The 20,208-nt window shown below is 32.3% G+C and overlaps 2 protein-coding genes across 7 annotated transcripts; one reads left to right on the forward strand and one right to left on the reverse strand.

Moving 5' to 3' along the window:
* The first annotated feature begins 4,863 nt into the window (after positions 1-4,863).
* On the forward strand, positions 4,864-11,674 carry LOC137821880 (organic solute transporter ostalpha protein (DUF300)). Of its 4 annotated transcripts, none has more exons than XM_068626670.2 (9): positions 4,864-5,023; positions 5,448-5,666; positions 5,979-6,035; positions 8,668-8,776; positions 9,220-9,404; positions 9,485-9,573; positions 9,755-10,004; positions 11,112-11,345; positions 11,419-11,674. In XM_068626670.2, exons 2-9 carry the CDS (start codon positions 5,517-5,519, stop codon positions 11,581-11,583), a joined length of 1,239 nt encoding a protein of 412 aa, XP_068482771.1. In that variant the 5' UTR covers positions 4,864-5,023; positions 5,448-5,516; the 3' UTR covers positions 11,584-11,674. The 4 variants fall into 4 exon arrangements, with proteins under 4 accessions (XP_068482771.1, XP_090151638.1, XP_090151639.1 ...); XM_090295512.1 differs by having other exon boundaries at positions 4,984-5,023; positions 9,480-9,573; XM_090295513.1 differs by lacking the exons at positions 4,864-5,023; positions 5,448-5,666; positions 5,979-6,035 and adding an exon at positions 8,272-8,554 and having other exon boundaries at positions 9,480-9,573.
* LOC137821879 (uncharacterized) lies at positions 10,887-18,635 on the reverse strand. Of its 3 annotated transcripts, none has more exons than XM_068626669.2 (14): positions 18,157-18,635; positions 17,042-17,194; positions 16,735-16,947; positions 16,541-16,639; positions 16,345-16,461; positions 15,986-16,255; positions 15,271-15,427; positions 15,050-15,127; positions 14,506-14,606; positions 13,511-13,681; positions 12,996-13,070; positions 12,744-12,851; positions 12,127-12,493; positions 10,887-11,461 (listed from the first exon to the last, which is right to left on the reverse strand). In XM_068626669.2, exons 1-13 carry the CDS (start codon positions 18,547-18,549, stop codon positions 12,143-12,145), a joined length of 2,286 nt encoding a protein of 761 aa, XP_068482770.2. In that variant the 5' UTR covers positions 18,550-18,635; the 3' UTR covers positions 10,887-11,461; positions 12,127-12,142. The 3 variants fall into 3 exon arrangements, 2 of the variants coding, with proteins under 2 accessions (XP_068482770.2, XP_090151636.1); XM_090295510.1 differs by having other exon boundaries at positions 17,042-17,181; positions 18,157-18,627; XR_016515677.1 differs by lacking the exon at positions 10,887-11,461 and having other exon boundaries at positions 11,911-12,493; positions 15,271-15,369.
* Between the last annotated feature and the right edge of the window lie 1,573 nt (positions 18,636-20,208).

The raw sequence follows: 20,208 nt of genomic DNA on the forward strand, positions 1-20,208 counted from the left end.
TATTGTTTATATAATATTTTTTTTTTTACATTTATCAATTAATTTTTTCAACATTATTAAGTTAATAAACTATTTTATCATAAATTTATTGAGAATTTATCACTTGAGAGCTAATTTATCACCTAAAAGTTAATTTATTAGCTATTCCTTAACTTATCACTTAAAAAATAATTTATCACAAGAGTTAACTTGTGAGTTAATTTTATTAAACAAACTAAGTGTTGTGTGTTTGCTTTTAGGGCTGATGGAGGGTGAGGGTGAAAGGGTGTCATCCTTGTTTGTTTCTATGAGAGGGGATATTGAGGGTGAGAGTGAATGAAATCTCTCATAATTGAAGAGAAGAGAGAGTGGAATGAGATAAAAAGACCATGATACCCTTATTTTCTCATACAATAATATTAATAATGAAAATTATTATTAATAACTAGTGGAACAACGTATCCGCATTTTTCATTTTTATTATTTATATATTCATATAAGATTTGTAAATTATCTAAAAATGTACCACTGATAATAGTTTTATTAAGATTTTACATTATTTTTTTATATTTTCATTTTATTGTTTTTGAATATTAATTTTGATTTATCTCGAGTGTAATGTTGAACTTTGTAAGGTTATCAAGATTAAAATTAAGCTTTAAAAAATTGGAACAGCAAACAATGTCAAAACATAATGCAAATGGTAATGTTCTTTAAGATCTTCCCATATCTTCTCATTTCAAGTTTAGAGTAACTTTCATGTTCATCAAACGTCTTATGCAAGGGTTGTATATTGGAAGTTGTAGAATCTATCACCATATCAATTGAATCCACGTCTTCAATGACAAAGAAGTTGAAAAACATAAAATAATAAACTAAATACAAATTACCAAACTTCCAACTTATGTAATATCTAATGGATCAAAACATCAGTAGACATAAAAACTTTGTTCGCAAAGATGGACCTAGGATTCATACAAAAACATATAAAAAATTAAGAAAGCAATAGAAATAAAAATGTTTAAATCCTATAACAATAAATCAATTGAAACTTCTTTTATAAAACTCTGAATCTGTACTAATTGTCCCGTTCATTTACATCTCAAACCTCAAGAGCCATTGAAACATTTATGGCTTCCGCATCATAATCTCCACCTAAGCGACGTGGCTTAGGCGACTACTGCAAAGAACCTTCCACAACTTCAAAACGACACCTAGAGCCATTGAAACATTTCACCAATTTTATCCCCAAACGGTTGGCTTCCGCATTGTAATCTCCACCTAAGCGATGTGGCTTCGGCGTCTATTGCCAGTGAAGAACCAAAACTTCAAAAATTAAAAATAACCAAATATAAACAAACAAAAAAAGCGGGCATAACTTGCTCATATCGTTTTTCTTTCTCTCGCACTTGCAACCATTTGTTCTGGTAGTTCCTCTCTCTTTGGGTTCTCCTTTATCTTTAACTTTATGTGTTTTCTAACTGTGAGGAACAGAGTTGAACTCTTTGGTGAGTATTTGTGGTTTCAATTTGATTGCTTCCATGTTGAACTCGCGGGGCCTCCTTGCGTCCTGGATCTCTCATTGGCTTCCTCTCCTCTTAGTTGTCTTATAAAATGAGACGCGTCTCTGCTTTGAACGCTTTGGGAAGTGTGAGAAGGAGGAAGCAATGGTGGTTGTTGTTGCTGTTGTACATAGGTGATTGAAGAGGGACAAGATGGGTGAGAGTAGGAGAAGAATATGGAGCGTGAAGGAAGAGGATTCAAGATGTGTCAAAATCTATGAACATTTTTTTTATGTAATTGGTGAAAACTACTCCTTCATAAGAAAGTGGTAACCGCTCAATAATAATAATAAAATTTGTTCACGTTTGACCACTACTCACGTTTCCTAATATTTATTTATCTCTCATAAAAAAGACACTTATGCAATTAATTTTCAAAATAAATTATCTCTCCCAATTCAAAACGGTTGCTGCATTTATTTTAAATATTTTTTTAAATTTTCTCTCTCAAAAAACAGACACTCCCTCTCATTATGCAATTAATTTTTAAAATAAATTATCTCTTTCAATCCGAAACAGTTACTTCATTTATTTCAAATATTTTTTTTAAAAAAATAAGAAATGACGCAATGCCCAAAATACTGAAATAAAATCAAATATTGATCTATGGATAAAATAGAAATTTTTTTTAGAATAGTTAAGGGAGAATCCCCTTTATATATAGGTATAAATAATTTTGTGTATATATATATATAACATAATTTAAAGAATCATAAATAATATTAAAATTATCTAAATAAATTAACTTAAGTAAAAAAAATAATTTAAATTAATAAAATTATACTTACATTTAAAATTATATTTAATTATTTCTTTGAATTTTATATTTTTTTTTATTTATAAATGAAATTTTAAATTATTTTAATTAACTAAAATATGCACAAAATTAATAATTATTTTTTATTTTTTATATATAAGGGTAAATTTATAATCTTACATTTATACTATTTAAAATAATTTAAAATACTCTTACAACTATCACATTACTCACATATCTCAATAAACTTTCTTCACACATCCATTTTAACATACCATAATCCATACACACTCACTTTCTTCTCACACTCTCCCGCACTCTCAACTTTTCACTCTCCAATCCAAACATAGCCTAGGGATTAAAAGTTTAAATAAGGGTTCCAATAACTCGATAATCTAGTGGGACACAGATAAGGCATTACAGGTCATCCCGTTGATCAATTCTTTGTTTTTTACATTTTTAAAGAGAAATATTATGTTTTTGAAATTGAAATTGATGGAAAATGTTTTATATAAAATTTTATTTACATTTTTTTTTATCCATCATTTAAATCATTAAAGTATTGTTGGTATTTATTTTATTTTGTTAAACATTAAATTTTATTTGATTAAAATATTAATTTTTAATTCAATTTTATTATTCTTCTTTGCCATTTTATTGTTTATTGTCCAAGAAATGATACCAATTACTATGATCAAATAAATAGATCAAAAACAAAAAAAAATTAAAATAGTGGCAAGCCAACTCACCAACCCGCCAGTCCAACAATCCACCCCTTGATGAGTCCAACAATCCACCCCTTGATGAGCGAATTACTAATTTCAACTCGTATAACAGTAACGAAACAACCCGTCCCATCCCAGAGTCAATGAAGGATCGAACCAAAACTGGTTATTTGCAAATCCCTTACCTATATTTATGATTTCATGGAATAGAGAATTAAAGGATATAAGTTTAAATAGTAAATCTCTTGTTCCCTTGAAATGAAAAGAGCCACAAAGTCAGCTCTTTAGCTACTTGTTTTCTAATTATTTTATGATATGTTCACTCAACATGTTATAACTATGTATCCTTTTTAATTAATTTTTCACCAATTCAAATCAGAATTGTTTTGTTTATAATAACAACTTTTTGGGTGACAAACCCTATTTTTTCTCCTCATTTTAATTCTTAGTTAGAGTTGGACAAAGCAATTTAGTTTATAAGATTTTTGTAAATTATATATACCTGAATAGAATGTTTAATTGTATTTGTTTTATGGATCACAATTTTTTTTTAAATATCTCGTCATTATATTTTGTGTATAACTTTTTTTTAAAAATTAATTTGAGTAACTGATGTCTTAAATATACATCACTACACTAAAAAATGTTGTTTTCTTTTATTAGTTAATGTGAGGAAAATTTTTAAAACCCTTTTTAACGTTTTTCTTTTATTTTATCCATTATTTTAATTTAAAAATTTCTTTTATTTATTATAGATGATCAAGATCATTAATATCCAATGTCATCGACTTCATCAAGATTGTGTTGGTTGACTTTATCTTGGTAAATCACACTAGAAACAACAAGATTAAATAATACTGAGATCTAAAACAATAAATAAATAAAGAATGATCAAAACTGATTAAAATACATTAATCATTCATATTGTCAGATTAAACTAAGATTATCCTTGTGAGTTATGCTAATTTAGGTCCACCTAAATAGTAACACACTCATCTTTATAAATAGGTTGACACCTCCCAGTTAAAATTTACGATTTCGATAATATTAAATACTTCAACCCATATACTAACTTGAACATTGAAGAACCTTTTGAAAATATTTCAATAAGTAGGACAATCAGATCAACAAGACAAAGTCACACATTCTTGACCCATATAAGAATAATTGATACATACTATGGGACTAAGAAGGGAAAATATCAAAAAATTAGTTAATATCTTAAAAAAATATGACTAACAAATAACAAAGATCAACATACGTAAAACATACGTAAGAGTAACTAAAACCGAGCACATAAGTGTAGTTCAAACTCATCATAAGAAAATAGTTAAAATGAAAAAAAAAATAGTTAAGAAAATTAGCCCCCTTCAAGAAAAAAAAAATAAGAGATGAAAGAGGAGGTCAGAAAGAACCACCTATCCCAACTCCAAGAGTAGGTATTCTTTTATGATAATAAAAGTAAAAAATTAATTATTAAAGTTATAAAAACATATGTCCATAAAAATTAATTATAAAATAAATGTTTTTATTAATTTTTATAATTTTATTGTGGGTAATTAATTGAGATTAAAGAGTAAAAAGTAAAAATGAATGTAAAAAAAGTAGTTAGGATGATAATCCTATTTTATTTTATGTGACATATGTGTAATCTATTTTATTATAAACAGTTAATTGAATTTAAAAAATAATTATAAAATTTAAAAGAATTTATATAAGTAAAATAAATTAGTTGAGTAAAGAATTTCCTTAATAGTATAAATAATTTGACCTTATATCATCAATTTGTGTAAGAAAGAGAAGAAAACAAAATTAAATTTTGAAGTCTAAAAAAATGTAAGGATTCGTTTGTTCATGGCGTGGATTTCAGAACGAAACTACACGCGTCCTTTTGGGAATTGACACAGCAAAACGTGTCAATTTTTGCGGAAACGTGTAAAGATCCCTACTTAGATATTCATGGTGTGTTGTTCATCTCTCTTGCGATATTTTCTGAACAGGTTGGTCAGTCATTTCTTTTTCTGACTTGTTTCTCTTCTTAATGTGGTAATTGATTCTTTGACCATGTGCTCTTATCACCTTAATACAAGTCCATTTGTGACACACAGCACGAATTTCAGATTACTCATTTATATTAGAACACTGTATAAATGTAAAATTTTCCTTTTGTATAATGTTATCCCTGCAACAATATGCTAGAAATTTAGTACAGGGACGTGTGTTTCCTTTAGCACAATGGAATTGTTAATGAGATTCAAGAGGCATTTTCTTAATTCTAATAAACATGAACGATTGAGCTATTAATGTATGAGAAAAACATTAAACCATGAATGGTTGTTATTTAGAACTTGAACCTTACTCATCTATATTGTATTGGTGAAAATTGCATTACTCATGCTTTGGTGTGATTGTGGTCATTCACAGCATAGGAGAAGCTTCCATCCATTGAACTTCAAAAGTTCTGAAGTGTTTAGAGAGAAAGATGCATGAGGAATGGCACCAAATCATTTCTCAAACTTTGTAGGAACATACAAAAATCTTCGCCCACCTGCTGCCATAATTGCGGGTTGTTCTGTGCTAGGAGCTCTAGTGCTGTCTATCTTTCTCATTATGCAACATCTTCAATCGTATAACAATCCTGCAGTGAGTTAATGTTCTCATGTCTCAGTAATCAGTCAAGTAGTTATTTATTTTTTTCTTCACCTCTACTGTGCCATGAGTTGTGAATGAGTTCTGTGGTGTTTGATCATTATTTTATTCAATGAAAATAGTGTTTCAAAAATAAAAATGTAGTGCCTTCAGTTATCAATTCTGCTTGTCTGAGAAGAAGAAAAAAAACAAAATAACACACCATACGCTTCCACATATTCAAGTTGCTTGCAACCTTTTTAGCTTGAATAAAATGTTTAGAGGTTAGAAACAACTTTGACTAACCCAAAACTGGTTTACATTCAGGAGCAGAAGTGGATTGTTGCTGTTATTTCAATGGTCCCTATCTACGCTACCGAGTCTGTAAGGTTCTATTACTCTGAAACACATTCCTGGTTCTTTTTGACTTGGTTAGACTAGTCATTGGAAGGAACAACTACATCTAGTTTTGAATTGTTTTAAGGTTGTATAAGTATTCAAGCAATTGGTGATAGACTGATAGGCCTAGCCGGTTGTCCTTGTGTTTTTCCCCCTTGGGTATTATGGTAAGAGGATCATGAAATTCACCAAATTGTCTTTTCCTAGTCTGGTAGAATTGGGTTTTAAGCGATCTCAGTGGTGTTATGTGATCCATGTAGCTTATTCACCTATTGTAATAAGGCTATTGGTATTGTTGTTGTTGTTTTTCTTTTGTTTCGTAGTGTTCTTGGGCTAGCTTTTGCATCTACCATGAGTAAGACCCGACCTACGCAATTTAGGGGTGCACTGCTTCAGTCTGATGCATTTACTAGGCAATTTTGGGTTAATTAATTGCATGTGATGTTACTCAAACATGCACACGCCACGCATATTACCTTTTTGCTTAACCAACAACCTGTAAATATGTCATATGTATGTCTCATTTTTAGATTGAATGCTAGTCCAGATAGAAACATTACATATAAACAGAAACAAAAGGAAAGAGTTCTGAAAAAAGAGTTGTCTAAACGTGTAGTGTGAGATTATTGGAGAAGATTGCTACAATTTTCTCCTAAATAGGTTATTTTCTCTCCAACCTAAAATTGTGGTATCTGGTTGGACATTATTTTAGATTTTGTTAGTTACGAATTCTTCAGAGATAGGTTTAATCTACCTTTTTATAAATTTGTTTCTTGAGGAGATTTGGTATATATTTCTCCCATTATTTTGTATCTTTTATTTTATTTTTAATGTTATTTTGGGTATGTTATAGATTATTAATATAACTTGAGGTGCCAATCTATTTAAGATTTCAAGTATGGTCATGTCTTTGCATACTTGTTCTATATGAAAAATGTTTAGTTGACCCGTACATGTTTGAGCAACCTTAGTCAATCTTGGTTATCTTTGATAAGTATTAAAGGAAAAGAAAGAATAGGGTAAATCTCTTGTGTATATTGAACACATAAGATTATGTTTATATAGGAAAAAAAAACATATGGGCTAAGCCTATTACATAAATATGAAATATCTAACAATATCTATAATATCTCATAATATCTAACACCCCCTCAAGTTGGTGCATATAGATCATATGTACCCAGCTTGTTACAAATATAATCAATCTTAAACCCTCGTAAGAGTTTAGTAAAAATATCTGTTAATTAATTATTTGAATTAACAAACTCAGTCTTGATATCTTCTTATATAATCTTTTCTCGAATGAAATGACAATCAATCTCAATATGTTTAGTCCTTTTATGAAAAACTGGATTTGAGCTAATATGAAGAGCAGCCTGATTATCACATATAAGTGTCATTTGAGTGACCTCTCAAAATTGCAATTCTTTAAGTAACTGTTTAATCCAAATAAGCTCACAAGTAGCCGAAGCTATAGCCCTATATTCTGTTTCTGCACTAGATCTTGCCACAACACTTTGTTTCTTGCTCTTCCAAGAGATCAAGTTATCACCAATGGAGATCAAATTATTGAAGATCATATTGTAGATATTTTTAACAAGCCATTGAAGGTTGAGTTATTTTACAAATTGAAGAAAATGATTAGAATGATAACAGCTTGATTTAAGTGAGGCTATGTCAGAAATTTTAAATTAAGTGGTAAAAATTATGAGCACCTATCAGCTGCACTGAAACAATCAAAATTGCTTACACCCGCAGCACCCTATATTAAGAAAAATTGGAGTCTGAAACTGAATTGTTTGCACTGCCTATTATGTGCCATAACTTCAAGGCCAGTAACTTTTGAGGGAGTTAACTTAGCAATTAAGAATGGTAACTTTATTTTATTTGAAAATGTTGCCGTTAAAAAAGGCCATGTTTAGTATTCTATAATGCATGAATTGATGAATAAATCTCACAGAGAAAATCCTTTCACCGTGAACTTTTTTCTTGTGTTAGAATTATTAATGGCCAACTGATATCACTGCAGAAGGAAAACGACGAATAAGGGAAGTATAGGAAATGGTGTAAAAAGTTCTGTTGTGCTAAATCCTAACAAAAGGACACGTGGCTGCAAAAGAGGGGAATGGGAAATGCCTTAATCAGTTGAGAAATTAATAAGGACGAGGAGATTGGACAAGTGAGGCTATTAGTAGGGTAGTGTGGGGGTGGCCTGTGCCGCAAAGAATGGAAGGTTTCCTTCAGTGATTACTTTCCTTTCTTCCATTTCTCTCTTTAATCAGAGTGTCTTATCTATTATGATGAATACACTTCCTATATTCTTCTGCAATTATATACTCTTTTTTTCACTTCAAAAAGGGAGGGGGAAAGTCTAGGAAATCACTAACAATGCAAACTTTCATGGTTTACTTTTGTGCTTCTAAAGCTTATGAAATTGAATGATAAATCACACTGGTGCATGTTTCCAATCCAAGTTATTTCTCCCTTGTTAAAGAAAGCGGAAAGTAAGATATTGCATACTGATTTCTGGATCAAATTTATACTTCAAAAGAGTTTAGAGTAGCCGCACTACTTCAACATAACTCAACTTTTTTTTTCTCTCTCCCTGTTATTCCAGATTATTTCTTTGTGGAATCCAAGATTATCTCTAGCATGTGACATTTTAAGAAACTGCTATGAAGCCTTCGCCCTGTATTCTTTTGGCAGATACCTGATTGCTTGTCTTGGTAAGTTACTAGCAGTAACCTCAATGTCTTGAGAATATGGCTATGGATGCTTTAGTATCCAGCATATCTAGTCTTCTTCTCATCTAAACTTGGCTATTTGAGAAAGGCAGGAAGTAAAGTAAAATAGAAGTTACGTATGTTATATCTGCAACTAAAAGCTGTTCATATAGGATGTAGTCTTGGGGAACTGGAATAAAAAATTAGAAAAGGGTTTTCCGAAACACTTCAGCTTCTCAAGTCAACAGCTTATGTATTTGATGTTATACTTACTTCTTTGCATTCCTATCACCCCAAACCCTTCAAAGAGCAAAATATGTTGGTTCATTCTCTATTCATTTCAGTGAGCATGTAATCCTGTTGTAGAGAAGACCACGAATCATGAAGCTAAATGTCATAACTGAAAATATTTCACTTAACTCTATTCTTCAAATGCAATGTGCTAGGCGGTGAAGGAAAGGTTGTGGAACTACTTGAGGATGAATATGCAGAGCACCTTCGTAAATCCTTGTCGGATGGCTTAAATGAGAATTATGACATGGATGATAGATCATTTTGCAACTTCTTTTGGCATCCAGGCAAGCTTGGAAAAGATCTTCTTACAATAGAAAAATTTGGTCTTGTTCAATATGTAAGTTGCTGAAGTTTTCCTTAATATTGCAGTTCACTGTATTTCCGAAACGACTCTAATATCACTAAGATATAGTGCAGATGATCCTGAAGACTGTTTGTGCATTGTTAGCATTTATATTGGAACTGTTTGGTGTTTATGGTGATGGGGAATTCAAGTGGTACTACGGGTGAGTATTTTATACCAAGATGGAATCCAATATCTGATATATCATGGTCTCTGGCATCATAAACTGATATCTCTCTCGTATGTTTTGACCATGCATTTTTATCCTCTAATATACACTGATTAATATTAGGCAAAGTCATCTTCAACTTTGTTCTATAATTATGGTTTTCCGCATTTTGCAGGTATCCATATATAGCAGTAGTAATGAACTTCAGTCAGATGTGGGCATTATATTGCCTTGTTCAGTTCTATAATGTTACTCATGAGAGACTTCAACCAATACAGCCACTTGCAAAGTTCATCAGCTTCAAGGCTATTGTGTTCGCTACTTGGTGGCAAGGTGTAGGTATTGCAGTATTGTGTGCATTTGGGGTGCTACCCAATGAGGGAAAATTCCAAACTGGTTTGCAAGATTTCTTAATTTGCATAGAGGTAATTCCTCTATATTTCTTTAGTCTTGTGGTCTTTCTCATAACCGCCATTAAGATACAACAAACATTTTTTAAAAGCTAAGTTTGACGGATATTTTTCTGTTTTATCTAGCAGAAGGGGATAGTGATACATTTTGTCATTCAATTTGCAAGGTTTACCTTCATCTTCTGCTTGCAATACTGGGGAAATGGGATATGAGTGAATAAAAAATAAAGAATGATTCTTTTCAATATATTTATTTTTGGGTGGTTGAAGAGAATCACCTTTTTTGTATGGAGAAAAGTTCGATTTTAATATCAATATTTCTAAACAAAATATTTTTTTGATAGATGATCTTCTTTTCTCCTACCTGGTGGCAAATGAATTGAAAGAATTTCATAATGCATATACTTCAGTTGGGGGCTGCTTCTTCCTGCACCTCCATACCTTCTTCTCTCACCTCCATAAATTTTCGAATTTCCAAAAATACCCCTCTGTAATATTCCGGATTACATAATCCGGAAGTTATTTTTCAAATTTGTAATTAACTTCCGGATTATATAATCCGAAAGTCTTTTTTCATATGCATGATTACTTTCTGGATTACATAATTCGGAAGTCTTTTTTAACTTCCGGATTATATAATCCGGAAGTCTTTTTTCAAATGCGTTTCCGGATTACATAATCCGGAAGTTATTCTATGGGGGTGGCACAAGAAGGATAAAAATGTATTTTCATATTGTGTATGGAGGTACCAGAAGAAGATATGGAGGTGCAGGAAGAAACAGTCCAGTTGGGCGTCTAAGAAATGCTAGTAGCACACTCCTTACACACTTTTAACGCATTCTCTGTTCCATGAATCTCATTTACTAGTGAACCCACCCTTTTTTCTGGATGTAATAGGGTTAACAAATAATGATAATTTCAGAGGCCTCGAAAAACAAAAATGTTCTTGTCAAGGTTTAAGCCTACGTATACAGAAGTGATAATTGGGTTTCTGAATTCTGCAAATCACCACAACAAAAATTCTATTATTTTTCAGAAATTAGTCCTCCTAAAAGAAGACGGTAAAAAGTATTTTCAGTTCCTTTTCATCCCAAAACTACTTTCATGTACATGGTAATGCAGATGGGCGTTGCAGCGGTAGCTCATGTGTTTGTATTTTCTGCAAAACCATATAATTTTCTTCCTTCTGCCGCATATGGAAAAGTCAGAAAAGAAACAAAAGAAGGAGCCTTGGAGATTGATGACGAGAACAGGCAGAAAGCAGCTTTGCTAAAAGAGACATCGAGCCGAGTTGAGTCTCCAAGAACAAGTGTCACCGAGAGCGTCCAGGATATTGTTGTTGAAGGTGGTCAACGAGTAAGTTCATTGCCTAACAATAACATAATTTGCCTCAATTATCACTGTTAACCCCATCTTATCTATCCATCAGGTTGTCAAGGATGTTGTACTGGCAATAAATCAAGCAATAGGACCTGTGGAAAAGGGAGTGACGAGAATTCAGCAAACCTTCCAGCACAGAGCAGTTGTTTCATCAGATGATGAGGAAAAGGAATCAGATATACAAGTAGAGAGAGATGTCATAATCTTAGCGTAAAGGGAAAGAAATTGAAACCATGTAAATTTTTAGGATGGAAGTTGAAGAAGCGGGCTTTATTTTACACATCAAGAGATCATATTTTACACAATATATTGGTAATTTCTGCCTGCTTTACATTTTAATTTGTAAAAATGTTGATGCAACTGTAGAAGACTATCTTACTAGTTCTAGGACATGCTAGAATAGACAGTATAAACATCACTCCTCTGGTACTTGAGAAGAGGGTAAAAAATGACAAAAGATTTCTTTTGTTTGTTTTAAACAGTAAAAAATCATTTGAGATATGTGTCTAATAAGCTAAAAGGAGGGAGTAAAACTGTATTTGACAGAAACTTTTTTCTTTTCTAACATTACAAGCATTGAAAATTGACTTTCTATTGCCAATTAAACATGCCGGACAATATACCCTTGGAAAATTTATATTACCCAATTTTGGCACGAAAAATGAACTATGAAACGAAACTGGTGACTTAAGCATATACATTTACAAAGCAGCAACCCATTAAACAGTAACTTCTATGTAGTGTACAACAACCATACATCAAGTTTTGAGGTTTCAGCTTTCATTTCCAGAACAGCATATATCTGCACAACATTCAAGGCAGCTGAAGCATCCCAAACCAACGCAAATTTGAGTAATTGTAACTGCACAATGGTTGTTTATCCGGGTACAGGTATGGATGCAGCACATGCAACAACAGCAGTGATTGCATAAGGAGCCACAACAGTTCGTGGCCGCTTTAATAAAGATATCAGCCCCATCAGGCCCTTTTGCTTCCTGACTTCCTGGCTGAATGTTTTCAGCAGTTGCAATCAAGTTGCCAAATCCTATACCTAAGTGAGGGAGCAAAAACATCTGCTGCCCTTGTTCTTTTGCTCCAGTCTTTTGATGGCTCTTTTTTGACACCTTTTTGCAATGATTTAGAAGAACGATCAGAAAGGGAATTGATATTTTATTTATTGAAGAATAAAAGAACTAACAAAACCACAATAGAAAATTGAGTTATGGGAGTTCGATTAAAACAGGCAACCCAACAAACTCTAGTTTTTGTCATGTTACCATATATCCACATTTCAAAGTGTGAAATGACAAAATTCGTTTACGCAAGATTATATCCATTTTATTAGGAAAAAGAACCTAAACTTTTGATACATACTTCTTTCTTTCCATCGGATTCCTTGACATTCTTTCGATGATCATTCTCAAGATATGCCATACTCGTGTACTCGGATATAAAGCCCGTTTGTAAGCTTAGTTTTGCAACCTGCCATTTAAATGTAGCACAAGAAAAAATTATTAGAGAAAAAAAAATGGCCAATATCAAATTGAGGAACCATTACAACCTAGATGAAATTTTAACTCAAGCATGTGAATACGTGGAGTGATAGAACAGAAACTATTAACAGACCTGCTGTTCTAATCTCTCATCTTTTGAGAGCCATGCTTGAGCAGTAAGATACTCTATTTGATCTCTTGCACAAATCTGTTAAAGGAAAAGCAGTGCAGGAAAATAATAATTAACAGTAAAGGAAATGACACAGAATAACAAACTTGTGCTTCTTTATTACAAGGAAGGTAACTACAATATGCAAGAGTATATAGATGAAGCAAACTATTTTTGGTGTACGTACGCACACATTAGAAGGATAAAGAAAGCCATAGTTCATTATGTACCCACAGAAAATCATAACGAAGGAATGTAAAAAAATGGAATTAAGACTAGATGTGACTGGTATGTCACTCTATGTTTCATGAAATGACAGATCCTTCAAAGTTCAAGATGACAGAGTACCAAATAGATTTCTAACACCCATAAACAAAATTCGAGCATCCTCTCCAGAAATTTTAGATATAGTTTAAGGGGGGGAAACAAGACAAATAAACCTGAATTGTGAATAAGCAAGGTAGTGCGAAGAGCATTACCCTTTGTATAGGTATGTCCTTAGCCTCTTGAATCTTCATATCTATCACAAAATTACTGAAATCAGCCAAGAACCCTTTAATTTCAAGATCTTTGGGAAAACTTCCATTGTATCTTCCAGATAAAATCAATGGACCATCTGAGGAAAGATCTGGAATATGGAAGGGGCACACCTATCACAAGATATATTGCAAATAATGCCATTAGAGTGAACCACAAGCTCAGGGGAAGTTAGACTAAAATAGAACATATAATAACACATGCTACAGAAAAGTAATATCCATACTTGACAGGACATATGAATCTCATCATGGCATTATTTATGAGTCTTCAATCTCTAATATTTTTCCAAAGATACAAATGAGAAAAAAGAAACATAAAAGAAAAATGTAAGTATCCCCCAAAGGTATCAGGGAACTGCAGAATTCAGTAGGAAGAGTGTAGTAACTAAAAACGAAGCCATTTTTTTTTCATGCACGACCTGTCATAAATCAAAAATTACTCCATCAAAAACAGTGGAGACATGATAACTGATTCCCAGTTTAGAAAATCTATACCAAGAGAAACAAAAATGGGGCCAAAGCCCAAGGAATTAAGTTGACCAAATCCTGTTAGTTAAAGGGAAGCTTTGTCAGTAAAGCCATTAGAGTTAGTTAATTAGTTAGCCTGATATAAATAGAGGCAGAGAGTGTAATGGAGTACGGAAGTTGGTCAAGTTAGGCTCCTGAAATACTGGTGAAGCCTCCTTTCTATCTTCTGGACCCTAGATATCCATTGATCCAGAGTTGGAGATTACTCAATAAACTTCTAAATGTCATTTTCTTCTGCGCCCTATTTTGTGATTCATTTCCTTAAGACAGATATCAATATTTTTAGCTTGGTTAAGGTAGAACAATATCAAAGTCAAGAAAGGAAATTAGTGAAAAGAAAAAAAGCAAACACGGGTGACACATTTATTATTTTCCTTTATCTAGCCAGGTACCAGTAAGATGTTTACCTCAACTTCATTCAGACCATTGAATATGTCCACTGTGATATTTGCAAGAACAAGAGATGAAGCTTTGTCGAACAATTGCAGCATCTGAGACTCGACCAAATCTGGCAATAAATTCAAATATATCATAATGCCATTGAAATAACTTGTATTTTTTAACACCGAAATATTTTTTATAAGGTTGACAAAATTGCTAACTCACAGTGCACCTACGGGTAGGTAGGCAATCAGCAATTTTACTCTACTTCTGTTTTTAATGTTTATGCATCCCTTGCGATTAAACAATTGAAAGAGGGCCTTTCAATAAACAATTGTGAAACTTGTGTGCAAAACCATTGTAGGACCTCTTATTGGAATGTTCCAAGTACAATACATAAAGTTACAACCTACCTTAGATAATATAATTGCTTGTCAGGTATGTGTTCATTGACATGGTTTGAAGATCAAAATGTCTCTAGAATCCAAAATTTCCACTAAGCTCATAATAACAAGAACTATAAACAACAACAATGACATTTACTTTTTGAAGTTAAAGTTTAGAACTTGCCTACATCCAATGCTGCAACATGTTGGCCCCGACTTATCGTAGCAAGCATCCGCAAGAAATAATTATTGCAGAATGGACCTGGGATTGAATTTGATTTTAGTAACATTAGCAAATAAACTAATAAAAGATTTCACGAGAAAATATAAGAATCGATCAATTTTAATTGGGTAAGAACGTAATAATGAATCCAGAGTTAAAATACTGGAAAGAAGAAATCATACCTATACCAAAAGTATAAATTCGTGGGGACATCGACTCTCCATTGGTCACATGATTCTTTATCACATCACAAATTTGTCTCTCATCTTCAACAGTCCCATCTGTAACTAGGAAAATAATTGGAACTGAACTTTGAGCATGAGAGAGCATCTCTATTGCCTGAAAGCAAAGACAAAGTAAAAATATACAAAATATACAATGCAACGCTACTCAATGACAGTGAACAGAAAGAACTATGGTGACCATTAACAATCACAAACTCTAATTTGAGGGTCACAAAGAGAGTAAAACTATTTGGTTCTACATGCATCAAATTGAGCATAGATTGATTCATTTGTTCAGTAGACAGTACATTACACTTTGGTTCAGAAATTTTCTTGTTAAACAATGAGTGATTGGAACTAAAACATGACAAACTAACTTAGAGTGTTGACACACAGACACTCAAACAGATAAAAATACCTAGAAAACACCTAATGATGTGACTTTTAATATATTATTTTATTATTTAATATTTAATAAAAGGAAAGTTCAGCAAAGAAAAATATTTCTCAATGGATGTTGGATGAGTGTTTGAGTTTTAAAGTGTGTTTGTGTATATCTTTTTTCCAACTAAAAAATGGTTTTTGAATATATAATTAACAAATAATATGTCAAATAGAAACATAAAATTCACCCCCAAGGAAAAAAGAAAATTTGTATGGATATTTAAGTTACCGTGTTTAAAGGATGCAAAATATTCGTATCACCCCCTGCAACAAAATTCATGTTAATCCACTCTATGGCCCTTTCAACAGCATCCTTTGAAGCCAATTCCATTGATGCTGAAAATTGGTATATATCTCCATTAAATGCTATAATACTAAATGAATCGTCCGGATTGAGCTTAGCGAGAGCAACCGATAGTGCATTTCTTGTGTCATCAATTAGCTTTCCCCGCATGCTTCCACTGACGTCAATTACAAATATGATGTCCTTTCTGAATATCTAGACATTGAGTAGGACCAGTAATGTGAACAAAATGACTATCAGAAAACTAAATGCACACCCACAAAGTTTACAGATACTTTACAAACCTTCTTACTCTGAAGATTTCCGGGAGAAAGGTACATGCAGAACATATCTCTTTGATCAAAATCATCCACAGATGCAGATTCCAAGAGAACCCCACCACTTATATGACTTGAATTATCCTGAATTTATACAACATACCAGCTTTCAACAGCTGAAGCTACAAATAAGATTGACAATAAAAGTGGTATTGAGTCTTACAGGCATAGCATATGAAAAGCTAAAATCAGTTTTTGACCACGAGAGAACGTCTGACTCATACAAGAAACCCGTACTCCCATCATCATTGTGCCTCACTTTCTGTAAAGTCAGGGAATAGAACAACGTCACATGGTTAATTGGTTGTACATAAAATATGAACTATAATACCACCAAGAATTGAACCAAATATGAACCTTCATGGAATGACTCATTTTCGGGCTTACAAGCTCACTTCCATCTATAGCATTCACAGTTATTTCTATCTTCTCTTTTTTCGACATTTTCGTCCCAACAGGGTTGACAAACTCAGGAAAGGTAAATGGCACATTCAAGCAAAACTCATCCTTGCTGTATAGCATCTTCTGGTACCAACTAATTTTAACAGATAATTTGGAACCTCCGTCGATCTGTTACAAGCCCAAGAAACATATGAACAAGATAAATAAACCATATGGACCTAAAAATCAATAACCTTCAGAATACACAGACTATAATATCTACCTGAGGTATATTCAAAGTAAACAAATTAGGCCCGATAAAGCCTCCATCTTGACATTGGATCATATTCTCCTTACCATTATTGCCTTTCGTATCAACCAGCAGAGTAGTATAAGACTTCCTATGAACACTGACTTCCACACCTAGAATTGAACCCTGTTAGCCAAATAGTATCAGAACACAAAATCTGCAACTTCATTGAAGAATTATTCAAACACAACATGATTGGGAGTCAATGGAAACCTTACATATAGGCCAGTTTTCAAAACATTAATTCGGGACTCATTCCACATTAAATCATATATAAAAAATTATTAGATATTCACAAACAGAACAACAGATAATGGATGTGGAACGACAGAAAATCTACCCTAGACTTCTTATTCAAGTCCCGCAACTATTAAGCATTGGTGCGAGTATTTGTAAACTTGATCTTGGGTACTATCGGTTAAGTTTGAAAAGTAGTGATTTATGCTTGAAGTCTTTTATTTTAAAAGCAAGTTCACATAAAAATTAGTAGAAAAATTCTCAACTAGTGCAAATTTTCTGTTTCCTTTAACTCAAAGGAAGTTTTAGGGACATGATCACGTTTAGTTGAAAAGGCAAACATAATTTATTTTTGGTTTAATACATATTTAGGATTTTTAATTAGGTCCCTAAATCAACAAAAAATATTATTACAACCTTAATGATATTCTATCATTTTTATAAATTTATTCCTATACTTATCCGCACTTTACCCTTTCATAAAGAGAAAAACAAAAAAGTACTCCTTCACAGAGTAAAATTATTTCGTAAACTATTATATTTAAAAAAAATATTTTTAACTTGTCAAATTTCATCTTACTTTTTTTTCCTATTTTATTTCTCGAAAATGATATTTTAAAAAACAAACATTAGTTATTTTTGGTTTTGCCATTACATTAGTATATTTTATTTAGTTTCTCTTAATATTTTAATCCTTCAGCGAGTTCATTGAAAGAAAACAGTAACAATCATGAAACGAAAAAAGAAAAAGAAAATTACAAATAGCAGCGTATAGCAACAAAAATAAGTGATTCCAAATAAAAACAAACTTGCAAAGGAAGGAACACGAAAACATGGAACGTTTCAGGCACCTGATGTGGAACGGGGACGGCGACGATGCAATCGCAGGAGCGGCTGCCGGAGATGCAGTGGAGGCGCCAGGTGGCGAAGAGGGTGACGAAGGCGGCGGCGTCGAGATGGCAATGCGCCTGAAGGTGAACGGCGGTCATGTGGAGAGGAATGTGCGCGGGAGGGTCGCACTTACCGTGGACGTAGGGCTGGTAGCTGGGAACGTCGGGGTTGTCGACGATAGCAGGATCGTGAATGACGGCGTAGAGCATGGGCGCGGTGGGGAGGTAGGCGGTGTGGGACTTGGACATGGTGAGAGGAGGCTTGGGCGGGGAGACGGCGCGGTCTTTGCCGAAGTAAATCCGCTTGGAGAGGTGAAGGCCCTCCTCCACCGATTTGGAGAATTCCTCTGCCATGGCTTCAAGAGAGAAGGTAAGGAGACATTGAGTTCCTTCCTTCTCAAACCACCCTCGTTCCGTTTTCCGTTTCCAACCAATTTCAATATCTCTCACCAACCTTCAAAAATAGACGCACCCTCATACAATAACGGACACCACCCACGTGGCTCCCTCCTTTTTCCCTAATAAACCTCTTTTCGAATAATAAATATAAATTTATATTAAATCTTCTTCTAAAAATTTCATAATTAGCACAATATTCATTGTAAAAAAATTATTAAATAGTTAAAATTAGCACGTGTAGATAAAAAAAAATTATTAAATAATAAATAATCAATCATTATATTAACTAAATTAATATATTAATTTACAAAATTGAAGAATTATTAATTTTTAAAGTGGTTTTTATTAATAATAAAAATTTATAAAATAATTTTTAAATTGGTATTTAGAATATTAATAGAAATTAATTTAAAATATAAAGTTGTAAGTAGCTAATCTTTCTAGCTAAAAGTTAGATACTAATTTAGAAACTATTTTATAAATTTTTGTTGATAATAAAAACTATTTTAGATACCAATAATTTTTTTAGTTTATAGGATAGTCTCTAATTTAGTCAAATAGTAATTAATCATTTTGATATCTAAAATTAATTTTTATTTAATTATTATATTTAATTATTTTTTTTAATGATCGGAAATAGTTGAAACCAAAAATAAATTCCTTCCATTATTGAGTTGACACTTTGATCTCCAAAATTACCTTAAAGAGTTGAAAGGATTCTTGCAGGTGATAATACAGTTAGTTGAAACTGAATTTTCTTTCATAACTTAGTTTTGTTGTCTTGCTCATTATATGTATTCTCCATCTTCTCTGAATAATGATACAAAACCTTTTTTTTTTCTTCCTAGTCTTTTGTTATGGTATTAACTACTCTTTATGTTATTATAGTTGTTGCAACCATCAAGTGGTATCTTAAAGGATTAGATGATAACAATATTTGTGATTTTAATGAAGAGGCTGAGGTGTACTTATTTCTAGACTATAAATGAGATGAAAATATGGTTTGCAAATTGAATAAATCTTTATGTAATCTTAAACAAGTACACAATGGTACTTGAGATTTTTTTTCTTTCCTTCAAACTCATAGTTTTAATAAGTTGTTTTTAATCATTCTTTGTTAATTAAAAAAAAATAGGAATATCATTGTTTTATTGGTTTAAGTTGATAATGTAGTTCTAGGTGAAAATAATATAAAAAATAATTCCAAAATCATAAAATTTGTGGGCGATTCTTTAAAATTAAAGATCTTAAATATTTTCTAAAAATAGAAGTAATAATATTGGTATTATTCTTGATCACATAAAGTATACTTGAGAAAAGATGATGGAACCATCTTACAAGATCCTTGAGAATGTAGAAGACTCGTTGAAAGATTGATTAACCTTCACAATACCAAATCCAAATTGCTCACACGATTCACAAGTCCAGTCAATATATTTCTTGCCTTACAGATGTTTACAAGCAAGTTGCATATCACGTCCTTAGTTACTTAAAAGTTACTCCAAGAAAAGGTATATTTATCTTTATCAACCAACAACTTCAAATTCATGTCTTCAGTTATTCGATTGGACTAGTTGTGAGAACACTAGATAGCCTGTTATTGGATATCTAGTC

This window comes from Phaseolus vulgaris, chromosome 9 (genome assembly GCF_051622355.1).
Source record: "Phaseolus vulgaris cultivar YP4 chromosome 9, ASM5162235v1, whole genome shotgun sequence".
In the NCBI taxonomy this organism is placed as follows: domain Eukaryota; kingdom Viridiplantae; phylum Streptophyta; class Magnoliopsida; order Fabales; family Fabaceae; genus Phaseolus; species Phaseolus vulgaris.